The 12,391-nt window shown below is 33.0% G+C and overlaps 3 protein-coding genes across 5 annotated transcripts in view; 1 reads left to right on the forward strand and 2 right to left on the reverse strand.

The window, feature by feature from the left end:
- Window positions 1–199: 199 nt before the first annotated feature.
- On the reverse strand, window positions 200–1,710 carry LOC114242601 (methyltransferase-like 26). Its single transcript, XM_028173825.2, has 2 exons — window positions 1,455–1,710; window positions 200–989 (listed from the first exon to the last, which is right to left on the reverse strand). Exons 1-2 carry the CDS (start codon window positions 1,499–1,501, stop codon window positions 356–358), a joined length of 681 nt encoding a protein of 226 aa, XP_028029626.2. The 5' UTR covers window positions 1,502–1,710; the 3' UTR covers window positions 200–355.
- Window positions 1,711–4,815: 3,105 nt separating this feature from the next.
- On the forward strand, window positions 4,816–6,664 carry LOC114242657 (putative nuclease HARBI1). Its single transcript, XM_028173907.2, has 2 exons — window positions 4,816–5,266; window positions 5,569–6,664. Exons 1-2 carry the CDS (start codon window positions 4,934–4,936, stop codon window positions 6,442–6,444), a joined length of 1,209 nt encoding a protein of 402 aa, XP_028029708.2. The 5' UTR covers window positions 4,816–4,933; the 3' UTR covers window positions 6,445–6,664.
- The window catches only part of LOC114242584 (semaphorin-1A), a 106,809-nt gene continuing 100,913 nt past the window's right edge, over window positions 6,496–12,391 (reverse strand). For all 3 annotated transcript variants that reach the window (XM_089727685.1, XM_089727686.1, XM_028173796.2), the window contains 7 exons: window positions 11,759–12,011; window positions 11,023–11,216; window positions 10,793–10,934; window positions 10,035–10,716; window positions 9,618–9,946; window positions 9,282–9,471; window positions 6,496–9,205 (listed from right to left, as the gene is read on the reverse strand). In XM_089727685.1, the coding sequence (XP_089583811.1) occupies window positions 8,983–9,205; window positions 9,282–9,471; window positions 9,618–9,946; window positions 10,035–10,716; window positions 10,793–10,934; window positions 11,023–11,216; window positions 11,759–12,011 (2,013 nt within the window). In that variant the 3' untranslated portion in view covers window positions 6,496–8,982. The remainder of the gene's footprint in view (window positions 9,206–9,281; window positions 9,472–9,617; window positions 9,947–10,034; window positions 10,717–10,792; window positions 10,935–11,022; window positions 11,217–11,758; window positions 12,012–12,391) is intronic.

Here is a 12,391-nt window from a genome sequence, read left to right on the forward strand (position 1 = left end):
GTACAAAAAAATTGTGCAAAAACTAGCTCACTGATGTTATATAGCATAGCGTGTAATGTAACTAATTTAAAGACGACTGACAATGTGACTTTACTTTAAAGAACAATCCATAAAAGTTCTTACATAATTATTTCTTTCTAAAACAATCACATAAGAATAATTGTTTTAACTTTTGGAAGGGAATGCACAAATACTCAGATAATAATAAAAAAAGTCATTTAATGGATGATTCGACAATAAATCACAGATCTCTTTGATATTCATGATCAGAACTGTTCATAGTATTTTGCTCTTTGTTGTTTGTGCTTCGAATACATTTTTTCACTTGTAATATTCATTCTACTTTTTACTGTAATCAATTCTTTTTCCATATTAAAGTTTTATTATTTGCAGGCATTTCTACTGTATCTATGAGTGTTAGACTATAATCAGCAGCTATTTTAATTAATTCACTGATGTCTCTTAATCCCCATGCTGGATTCCTAGCTTTTAAAGATGCATTAAATTGAACATTACTGTCAGGTGTAATTACTCCATCTTTACTAAAAGGCCCATATAAGATCAGTAAAGCATTAGGTTTTAGATAGCAGCCTGCATTTTTAAATAAGCCGATTGTACATTCATAAGGACTTATATGGATCATATTTGCATTATAGACATAATCTATACTTTCTTCTGAAAACCCATAATGAACTAAATCTGTACATATATCCAATTGTATTGGTAAGAGTATATTTTTGGTTGGACATTCCGTTGCATAATATTTAATGCTTCCTAAAAGGGTTTCGTCAAATTCTGTTGGCTGAAATTTTATATTTGGAAAATGAGGTGCAAAGTGTGCTAAATGTTGTCCTGAGCCTGAGGCTACCTCTAAAAACAATGGACTATCATCTTCTGCACAATCATAGGTTACAAATCTCTTTAAAACTTGCAGAATGGGCTCTTGGTTCCTCGTTGCTGCTGGATATATCAACTTTTGATTTGCCATGCTACAAAAAAGAGAAAATTATTTAAATTTGAAGATTCTAATTCAACCTGCAGTAATGTACTCAGAAAAACTGTAACACAGACAGAGATTTGAGTGCATTGTGGTTTCTTTGATGATTTTCAATTTCTGAATATATATTTTTTTTTATTTCCCTTGTAGGCAGACAAGCATACGGCCCACCTGATGGTGAGTGGTTACCGTCGCCCATGGACTTCAGAAATGCAAGGGGCAGAGCCAAGCCGCTGCCTACCGCTTCAGATAATGTTGTCTGAATATATAACAAAACCGCTTTAACGATCCACATAAGAGCTCATGTGGAAGGTTAAGTGATTCTGTTATTTATCATAGCAAAAACACGTCGCTGTCTACCAGTATATTTTAGGATTTTTTTTTCTTGTTCTGAATCTAAAATTAGGTGCTACGGCCACATATAAACCATAAACGATTAGTACATTATTAAACTCACTTTTCATTTCCATGAAAAGCACATGAGAAATCCTTTAATTTCGACATAGACCAATTGTTTAAAAACTTATAATTTAAGTTTTTGAAGAAACTAATTTTGAATTACACTTTCACGTATTTCTTATTTAAAAGAGTTATCTTTCAGATATTATTCTTCTTAATCTAAGGTTTTTTGTTTGGTTGGATTAACAATTTTGATAGTTTTTACCAATTTTCGGATTTTATAAATTATGTAGTAGTAGCAATTTTATTTTTCCACAATCGAAAAGGCAAAGGTATTAAGGTATCATACCATACAGTCTAATCTTTTATATATATTTTTTAAAAATGATTTTATGAAATGATGTTGATAATTTGAAGTCGTCGTGGTCTAAAGGATAAAACGTCTGGTGCATTCGTATCTAGCGATGCACCGGTGTTCGAATCCCGCAGGCGGGTACCAATATTTCTAATGAAATACGTACTTAACAAATGTTCACGATTGACTTCCACGGTGAAGGAATAACATCGTGTAATAAAAATCAAACCCGCAAAATTATAATTTGCGTAATTACTGGTGGTAGGACCTCTTGTGAGTCCGCACGGGTAGGTACCACCGCCCCGCCTATTTCTGCCGTGAAGCAGTAATGCGTTTCGGTTTGAAGGGTGGGGCAGCCGTTGTAACTATACTGAGACCTTAGAACTTATATCTCAAGGTGTGTGGCGCATTTACGCTGTAGATGTCTATGGGCTCCAGTAACTACTTAACACCAGGTGGGCTGTGAGCTCGCGCACACATCTAAGCAATAAAAAAAAAATAATAATAATAATAATATGAAACATGGCATGAAATGAAATAAACTGAAATGATATGAGATGAAATGATATGGGATGAAATATAATCTCAGTAAAATAGTGGTCATTTACTGAGACTTTTTCAGTGGACTTTTTTTAGGATTCCGAGAAGTTATGTTTAGCGGCTTTGTTTGATTTTCCCACATTTGTGCACTTTCGCAGATACTAAACAGTTAATAAACCACCGTTATTACACATTTAAACCTGAAGAAATATTATATAGACAAAATAAAACAAATCTTACAACTTCCTCCCTCGCGTTTCCGCCAAAAAGATTATTGGATTAACCGTGTTTATCTATTTTTTTTATTGTTCTTTGATTCGTTCATTAGTCAGGGAAATGGAACTTAGTCCATGGATACAGCATACCTATTCACAACGTCCGAATATTTTGTAACAAAGGCTCAAACCATCTCTATGGTATGAAAATAAATAAAAATGGTTTATTTCTATGTAGACAAGACTACTATTTACTATAGTGTATTTAAACTACTTTAAAGAAGTAGAGATAGGCAATTATCCCCAGGACATAGATCATACTAACCAAGTTTCCCAACATCATAATCGGTATTCGGACTTTTAAATCTAGAAGTACTTAACTAATTACTATTTTGTTATTCACACAGTTAGGAGTACTTCATTTAGTTTAATTTATATAATATTTAGTAAATCAAGGTTCACAAGTATAGACAAATAAAAAATATCCCTGGGTGTGTCTTGGGGGCTGTCCCAAAAAGTCTTTTGAACCCTCTGTAATTTCGTTATTTCTTTGTGGGTTTTAGAGACATGGCTTCTGCTTTTGTATTAAACAAACCTCTATATTTAACATACCTTTGCCTGTGCAACTGACAGCCCAAAAAACAAAATACTTAGATAAGTTGTAAACTAGGGATGTCGATATTAGAAAAACATCGATGTTGGCATCGATGTTAACGTCGATTTAAAAGTATCGATGTACAATAGTCATCGGTAGCAAAACATCGATGTCTAAAAACATCGATGTTTTTGGTAAGAAATAAAACTGTCTATTTTATTTAATACGTGTTTATTAATTAAAACTACGTTTTACGGATTATAAGCGGGTGTTTAATTATTGGACTGGATTCCAACATCTCACTTCACAATTTAAATTTTCTTAATATCACACACTTATGTAGTACGGCTTACTTCGATTACATTAATTAGTGTCATCTAGTTAAAAATAGTTGTACTACTTAGGGACTCACTAGTTAGAAAGTATATCCACCGTTAGATGGACCTAATAGAGATATGGACGCTTCAATATTTTATTCTCCTAACATCGCTGTCATTGTGTCGATGTTATCGAAACCAAACATCGATGTTTATTCATCCCTATTGTAAACTTTATTCTATAGTCGGATTTTTAATTAGACGAAGCCAGCTGACAGTAGCTAATGTCACTTTGTGAAATAATGTTGCTATATTTCAAGTAATAGCGATGCGTTCAGTTCTCGTTCAATCACATGAACGAACAATGAGTGTGAAAAGTTAATTATTAATTTCAAACTATAAAAGAATATTATTTATATTTTACAATAAAATTGTATTAAAGTGCTCCATATATTACTAGTAGTATGTAACTACAATCCGTTTTTTTTATTTTCATTACCTACCTATAATTGTTATATTTTATACGTCTACAATTTCAACTATATGATGTATTGGAAATAGGACAGTCTTACAAGCTTCCTCGCAATGTTTTTCTTAATGTTTAAAACACTCGGTATTCACTACAGGTAGATACTATAGGAACATAATATTTCGTCGAAAACTCGTTGGTAGGTACAAAGCACGCCTAAAATTCGAACCCCGTACCCGATATCGGCAATTCGCCACACCAACTATTCACTAGACAATCGAGGCAATTTCATTAATTCAGGAGTTTTTTCAATCGTTCACTTTGTCACAACACTATTTTTATTTCATCAAAAACTGACAACACAGTAAACGTCAGTTCACTTCGTCTAATAAAAAATCCGACTATAGATATTAATATGTAGGTACCTACTTATTATTTTTTTAAGAGATTATATAACCTGGTAGCTAAGACCTTTAAGTCATGTCTTATTTTAATTTATATTCTTATTTTTATGAAAAATGATAATATGGAGTGAAATGAAATGAAGATGATTAATTTGAGACCTTAATCAACTGGGATGAAATTAAATGAAATGAGATGAGATGGGATGAAATATAATCTTAGTAAAACGGTGGTCATTTACTAAGATTTTTTCAGTGGACTTTTTGGAAGTGGAAGTTGCGTCCAGCGGCTTTGTTTCATTTTCCCACATTTGTGCACTTTCACAGATATTAAACAGTTAATAAACCGCCGTTATTACACATAAACCTGAATATAAAACAAATCACACAACTTCACTTCTGGCGTTCCCGCCAAAAAGTCCGGTACCTACTTAAGTAGTTAGCTAGGCATAGATTATACACTTAATATATTCGATAGCTAGGTACGCGGTACTGTATATCATAGTAAATGATTAAGTGTATAATCTATGGTAAATGTTACCGGCTGTTATTTATACGATTTTAAACATTCTATCAAGAATTTTAAAATATCCGCCCGTATTGCACCAGCTACAAAAAGAGATAAATTAATGATAAGTGTAATTAATGTATTTTAGAAATATGGATAGTGTAGAAAAAAACCATAAAATCAAACAAGAATTTGTCATGGAACTTTTTTTAGACACCGAAAGTGTTTCTATTGTCGATAGATTGGCTGCTGCTACAGCAAATGTGATAAACGAAAACCATCAAAATCTGACCAAATTTAATGATCTTATGAAAACAGAATATTATCAGCTATCACAGATGATGGTTCAAGATTGCCATTCCGGTGTACCTATTGCCCATAGGATTAAAGGTTTCTATGAAGAGACTATTAGAAAATTTGGTAATCACGAATACATAGAGAGGTTTAAGATGAAGAGGTCTACCGTTCAGGTACATTTTAAAATTTGTTCTAAGCACTTTCTATTTGGTAATATGATAATTGAGGAATAACTATATAATGAAACAATTAAATAATAATAAAAATAATTAATAAGACGATAATTAAAATTAATAATTAAGGATATTTAGTAATATTGTCGTAATGATTTTTGCTTTGCAGTCTTTAATTAGCTATCTATGATTACAGTGTTTAATTTATGAAATGAATCGCGCTAGTCTAATTCAGTAGTAAAGTAATGTGTTTAGTTTTATTTTTACCCAGTAATAATAGTGGCAATTGTTCATCATTACAGGCTTTGATTGCATTTCTGAAACCTTATCTAAAACCTGGAAATGTACCATTAGATAAAAAAGTTCATGTTTTTCTATGGTTTATGGTCAATGATTCTTCATATAGTGACATAGGAAGATTATTTGGATTACACAAGTCTTCAGTGAGTTACATATTCCACGAAATTGCATTACTGCTAACAGAAGAGAAGGAACGTTTCATAAGTTGGCCATCCGTTGAGAAACAACAACTAATCAGTAATAATGTCAATAGCAGGTTTCGATTTCCAAATTGTGTGGGATTTATTGATGCATGTCGTCTAAAAGTTGGTTCTCAAAGAAATAAAAGGGAAAAACCAGACATAGTCCTCTTGCAAGCAGTTTGTGATGATTACTTGACATTTGTAGATGTACATGTTGGAGATATTGGGAAAACCAAAAAGAGCAAATTATTCAAGGATAGTTCACTTTCAAATGAATTAAAAATAAAAGTGGATTTTCAAAAGCACATACTTGGTGATTCAGAATACAAACTTAAAAAATATTTGATAACTCCCTTTACCAGTGAAGAAGTTTTGACAAGTGAAGAAATGAAATTTAATGAAATTCACTGGAAAACACGTAGTTATATAGCACATGCATTTGAGTTGTTAAAAGAAAGATTCCGAAAACTTAATCACATAGATGTTTTAAAACCAGAATCTGTAAATATATTAATTATTTCGGCTTGTGTACTTCACAACTTTGTATTGTTACATGAAGGTTGTTCGGAAGTCAAAGAAGAATTGATAACTTGTGATGATGGTGTTACTATAAATAGCAATGTTGTCAAAACAGCAGAAGAGAAAAGACAGTTTTTATGTAATTACATTGAATATATGGGTATTGAAAATAATTAACAAAATAAATTATAACGTTTTAAGGGTCTGAAATAATAATACTAAAACTCGAAGATTTTACACTTTTATTAATACTTATTTGTTCAAGTTTAAAAAATTGCTAAAAAAATGAAAGTAAAATATACAATATCTGATGTAAGTTACAACGGAAGCTGCATATCATATGTGTAAGTAAACACAAAAAATCTATTAGTATCAATAATAACTGTTTTGAATTCTTAAGAATACTTTATTATTTTCTACAACTTATTTTTTATTACTCTATTACTAATATGTACAGAAATTATATATTCTTGCTTAACTTAAGACACTTTGATGATTATACGGTGGGAAAACTTAAAGATTTAGCTGTCTGGTGGTTGTGTCATTCACATAAATAATACATAAAAAAATTCAACCTATTTTGCCACCGTAGGTAACCATGAGCCTACAGTCCAGATTATTGTAAGCAGTTAGAGCACTATGAAAATTAGCAGTGCTATTTCTTACTCCATTTCAGAAAAGAACTTAAAAGTGACTTTTGGAAATGCATCATGGATATAGGTAATGGCTTCAGGTAATAGGGATATACTTGAAAAAAAAAAAGTAAGTATGCGTTACTGTAGTGTACATTTGTAGATTTACGTAATACAATATTATTATGTATTCTGAAATATTTTAAATGGTACAAATATTGATTTACAAATATAAATATTACTAACTTAAATATGATCAATTATTCCAAAAGAGCAAAGCAAATCATTATTAACAGTCATAGTCTGAAGCTATAAAATATTTTATTCTCAGTATCCTAAATAACATTAGGCACTAAATTGGCAACCTACAAGGCACTATGCACTTAGCACAGCATTACGATATACGATATTATGTTGCATATGCTTTAACAAGATAAAATTATATTTAATATCTGCTGTAACATTTTACAGTTCATTGAAATCTGCTACAGTAACTACCGTTGTTCTTTGTGAACCTTAAACATTCTGAAAATATGTTCTTGTAAATCTGAGGGGCTTTTCTACTTACTGTTGGTAGGACCTCATATGAGTCCGCACGGGTAGGTACCACCACCCTGCCTATTTCTGCCGTGAAGCAGTAATGCGTTTCGGTTTGAAGGGTGGGGCAGCCGTTGTAACTATACTGAGACCTTAGAACTTATATCTCAAGGTGGGTAGCGCATTTACGTTGTAGATGTTTATGGGCTCCAGTAACCACTTAACACTAGGTGGCCTGTGAGCTTGTCCACCCACCTAAGCAATAAAAAATTAAAAAAAAACATGCTGAGCTCAGCCATTAGACCCGTTTTGTTCTCAATAAAAATTTTCTGATATCTACATAAGAACATCGATACCTACTAGAATTATTGCCGTTTAAACTAAGGTATTATGTTCTGCAGTTTTCAATTAACAATGTTTTAAAATATATATTTGTTTGTTTAATCATGACATCTTTCTACTCAACATACGTACATATGTAATAACAATTGTGATTCGAGTGGTCGATTAGGTACTGTTCATGTTACAGCAGATTGTTAAATAACAGTTTGTTTATACATCAACTGTAAGTATATCAGAACAGATAACTTCGAATTTGACTTTGTCAAATTAGGATTTTGAGCCCTATTTATTCTAATAACAGTATGTAACTATGTCGTTATATACACATTAAATTATATTTACAAAATAGCTGCACCGCAATATTATTTGAATAAAAATTCTTGGAATGCATCAACAATAACCTAAAGTATCTTTTTACAAAATTTCCAATTTTCAATAGCGATATGCACTAATTATATAAATGACAATAATTGTCAGCTGCTATGGTTTATTAAATATAGCTTGATATGCCGGACACATGGCGGAGTAATATTTGTAAAGTAAATTTTTTTACCTACAAAAATTTACTGAATTCTGAAATGCAAATATCTGTTCAATGTCATCCAATGTTCTCATCTGAGCTATATTTAATAAACTAAGATTGCAATGTATCGGGGTACCTAAAATAATCGACGTTAAAAAAATGTTACAAAATTACCGCTATGTAGTCTTGTATAGTTTTAATCATATATCCTTAAAAATGAAAACGAAATTCGAACAGAGAGAAATGAGATTCTTATAGAAAATATAATTGAATCTCAATCAATCTTAATTTGCCAATATCTAAAAAAAATCTCAAGAATTAGGACTAGGTAAGTACGTAGGTACTTGTAGTTGTATGAGCATGTCAACAGAAATATGTATAAAAGATCAAAAAATTAGGTACAGTTTTCCATTTAATGTTGCTCTAGGTACCCCCTTATAAATGATAGTCATAGACAAAATTTAATCACAATCTTCACGGTTCGAGTACATTGCTTGAGTAGTCACGAAGTTTTTAACAGTCCCGTGTTGCACACAAAATTTTAAATATGATATTTACACCGTAAACAATAGTCACACATTTACATTCCGGTCTTGACCGAATACATCGGAAGACTTGGCACACACTTGATTATTCAAGTCACTTAGTAATGGACCCATATACAGTTTCTCTTAATAATTCTCATATGTATGTTTTTTTCACTTTTTGTAAAGTGCCGCACTTGAGATCTTTATCCAGGGATTCGGTGGAATTTCGTAAGTCTAGAGTCCGCTCTTTGCCGAGCTCGAGGTGCAAGTTGTCTTGTTTTGCAAGAGGGCAGACGTTCGCTACCATATTGACGTTTTTTGATCGAGGTGGGAGATACGCAGAGTTTGCGTTTAATGGAGTTTCTAATGGACTTAATCTGTAATAAAAAATATTTGTTAGTAAAATAAATGGCCGTGGAAAATTGGTGAATTGAGATTAATATTGGTACAAACCTATTTAAATGATTGTGTTGTTCATTAAAAGGTGGGGAATCGGAAAAAAATGGGTGTCGAAATCGGCGTGAAAATAGATATCCGAAGACAAACCCAACCATGAGGGTAACGAGACAAGACGCCACCACGGCTGTGAAGAGCGCTTGTGCACTATAAATATTCCCATCGGCTGCTTCTACTGTCAGCAAATCTAAAATAAAATATTTTAAACTTGGTTATTTTTGGGAAATTACATAATTTCTGTATAAAATATTATATTGAACGATTTTATAGAAATGTGTGTTTTTACATATTAAGCATGTATTTCTATAAAATTATTGTATTTTAATTTTTTACCGGTTTCGTGTTTATTGTTGTGTGAATTTTTCTCTTCCGCTATAACGTTTGTTTCTAAAACTTCTTCTATAAAAATTTCATTTTGAATGTCATCAGTCTTTTGTCGTGCTTCGGATTCGGAGGAGGAAGGTTTTTTAGTTCCAGGATTTCTGTTGCCATGTCGTTCACCCGGTAATAGGGCGGGGAGCTTATTACAAATATCAGTCTTTCCATGTTCTACATTTTGTAAGAATCTCTCAGGATTCGGAAATTGTCTGTTCCCAACCCATGAACATTGTTGTTCTTTGGAGTCCCAAGCGCAGTGTGGATCTTGTAATGAAACGCATTCTCTGTAAAACCAAGAGTGTTTTGTGAATTTTGTTTAAATAGCGTACATGTAGTACATTTGTAAATTATAATTGTCAGTTCAATAATTACCTGCACGATTGCACGTTCCCGCAGTGAGATAATGTTACAGCTTTAATAATATCACCCGAAGCCACTATCAATTTTTCAGTGGTCAGAGCAACGTGCATCTGTTTGATAGGTACACCTTGAGGCAGAACCTGTTCTTCAGAAATGACTGCGGTCCTCACAGGATTTTTGCTATATTCATCTACGCTCGCGTCAAAAACGCCTTCGTTAGAGGCAACATTAACAGCTTTGATGACTCTACCATCGTCAGTGCCGATGTACAATACATCGTATTTGTTTCCATTCATTGCTTGAACTTGAGGATGAACGGCAATAGCGGAAAATCTGTATTGCAGACTGACTCTAATCAGTATAGGTCGTGCTAAAAACGACGGTACCGCTTTATCCATCAAAGGATGGGCCTTTACGAAGTTAACGACTTCATCGGAAAGAGTCCTACTGTCCTCCACGCAAGAACCGGGCCTGGTTTGAGGTATTTTCTCTTTTTTAACGGGCAGCCAATTTGAGTTCCAATTTTCTTGTCCTTTGAAGAGTCCCTCAAAAGCATCTATAATATCTCTCATTGCAAATGCACATACCGCTGATCCGCCGATAGCGTTTTGCGGTGTCGTGAATACTGCGTACATTATGTCATTTCGACTGTTACCACTGCCATATATACCATTTATAAGTTCTGTTGTAGCTTCTGTTAAAGGAAAGGTTTAATTTTAAATAACGTTATTAGATCGAGCGTCATACATACATATAAAGGTAAAACTTACGAATTTCGTCAAAATAGAAAGGATAGTCTCCAGGCATTGAACAGTTCATACGGGCTTTGAGAAATGACATCCATTGATCGCTATATCGATTCGGGCCTCCTTTATCGTTAAGACATATTCTTGCAACTCTTGAATAAACAGCCTGGAATAATATGAACATTGTTTTAATGGATCACAGGGAATAAATAAATTCTGAAGACTTTTAATGAGTTTATATATGAAGACAATACCTTTCCACAATTCATGTATTCCACTGCGGTTTCTCTGTAGAAGAAATAAGCATGACTGGTGGAAGCAACCGATCCAACAAATGACGGGTCGTTTAATAACAAGAGATCTGACCGTCCTGTCCTTACTGGCTCTCGATAAATTAGTGGATCAGTGCCTGAGAAATCCGCTGCCGTGGCCGTATAGAGTTGCCCATCTGTGAAGAAAAATGATGACGATTTCAATTTATAAAAAAAAAGATAAGTAATTATACTAAATGTAATGTCAATATACACTCTCCAGGAGTTATGTTACGTGTTGTTTCTTGAATAGTGCTTCGTGATATCGCCTTGTTCGTTGCTAGTTATCTCTACTACTACTACTACTAACTAATCACTTAGTACAATTCCATATCAAGATATTATAAGGAAAGTTTGTTTAACTTAAATACCTATATCTTCAAAACAACGGTTTTTCGAATAGGTTTTTGATGTTCAGTAATGTTTTAGTTTGTATTATTTATTCATGGTTGTCAGTTTATTTCATATTGTGTACTGAATTAAATAAAAATAGAACCAACAATTTGATAGGGTCTTTTCATACGGTAATTTGATAGGGATTTGATAGGGTCACCTCAAGTCGTGCGGTCGGCGTTCGTGACCGACAAATGTTCTCCACCAACTGAGCAACACAATCTCTGACGCTGTGAAACACTTCAGTGAAGTACCTACTGCTATGAAAAGTTTTTGGTTTGCTTACCGACAAAAACAGAAGTCGAATTGTGCTGAGGATCATACGGACATCGGCCACTCCCATCAAATTCATCGATATGACGGTAAGGGGGATGTCTTCCATAGCGCCTGCATTGTGGTTTGAAAGCGTTCGTGCCACAAACGAGGAAGCGGCCGTGCGCTCGCACAGCAATCCGGGGATAATTTTGACATTCATCTGGAGATTTTCCTTTTAGCTGACATAACTCTTTATGTGCTTCTGTCGATTGCCACTCTAAGCGCTATAAAATTAAACATAAAATAAAACGTAAATTACATTGTTGACGTTGTACAGAAATAATAAAAGAAAATGAATTAAATTTTAAGAAATATTACGACAAATAAATTTGTGAAAACAATCAACGAAGTCGTGTTATAGAAAAAAGCATTTAGCCGGCGTGAAGTGAACGACTTAAGCCGATGTTCATGAATAATTCAAAACATCATCGGCCAAGCTCTTAAATGTCTAGGTAATTTAAAATGTCATATTCGACAGTGTAGTGAAAACACTTTTTAGTGACGAAGAATAAATAAACAAAGCTATAACATTAAACATATGTACGAGAAATGATCTATGTATATTGCGTATAAATTGAATTTCTTTCGACACTTTTATCATCTA

The sequence above is a fragment of the Bombyx mandarina genome, chromosome 05 (genome assembly GCF_030267445.1).
Source record: "Bombyx mandarina strain Sakado chromosome 05, ASM3026744v2".
Lineage (NCBI taxonomy): Eukaryota > Metazoa > Arthropoda > Insecta > Lepidoptera > Bombycidae > Bombyx > Bombyx mandarina.

Coding starts and splice junctions, on each gene's coding strand:
- LOC114242601 (XM_028173825.2), bottom strand. CDS start 1,501: ATGTCGAAATTAAAGGATTTCTCATGTGCTTTTCATGGAAATGAAAA. Junction 990..1,454: donor GCTTTTCATGGAAATGAAAA/GTGAGTTTAATA, acceptor TCTTTTTTGTAG/CATGGCAAATCAAAAGTTGA.
- LOC114242657 (XM_028173907.2), top strand. CDS start 4,934: ATGTATTTTAGAAATATGGATAGTGTAGAAAAAAACCATAAAATCAAA. Junction 5,267..5,568: donor TGAAGAGGTCTACCGTTCAG/GTACATTTTAAA, acceptor TCATCATTACAG/GCTTTGATTGCATTTCTGAA.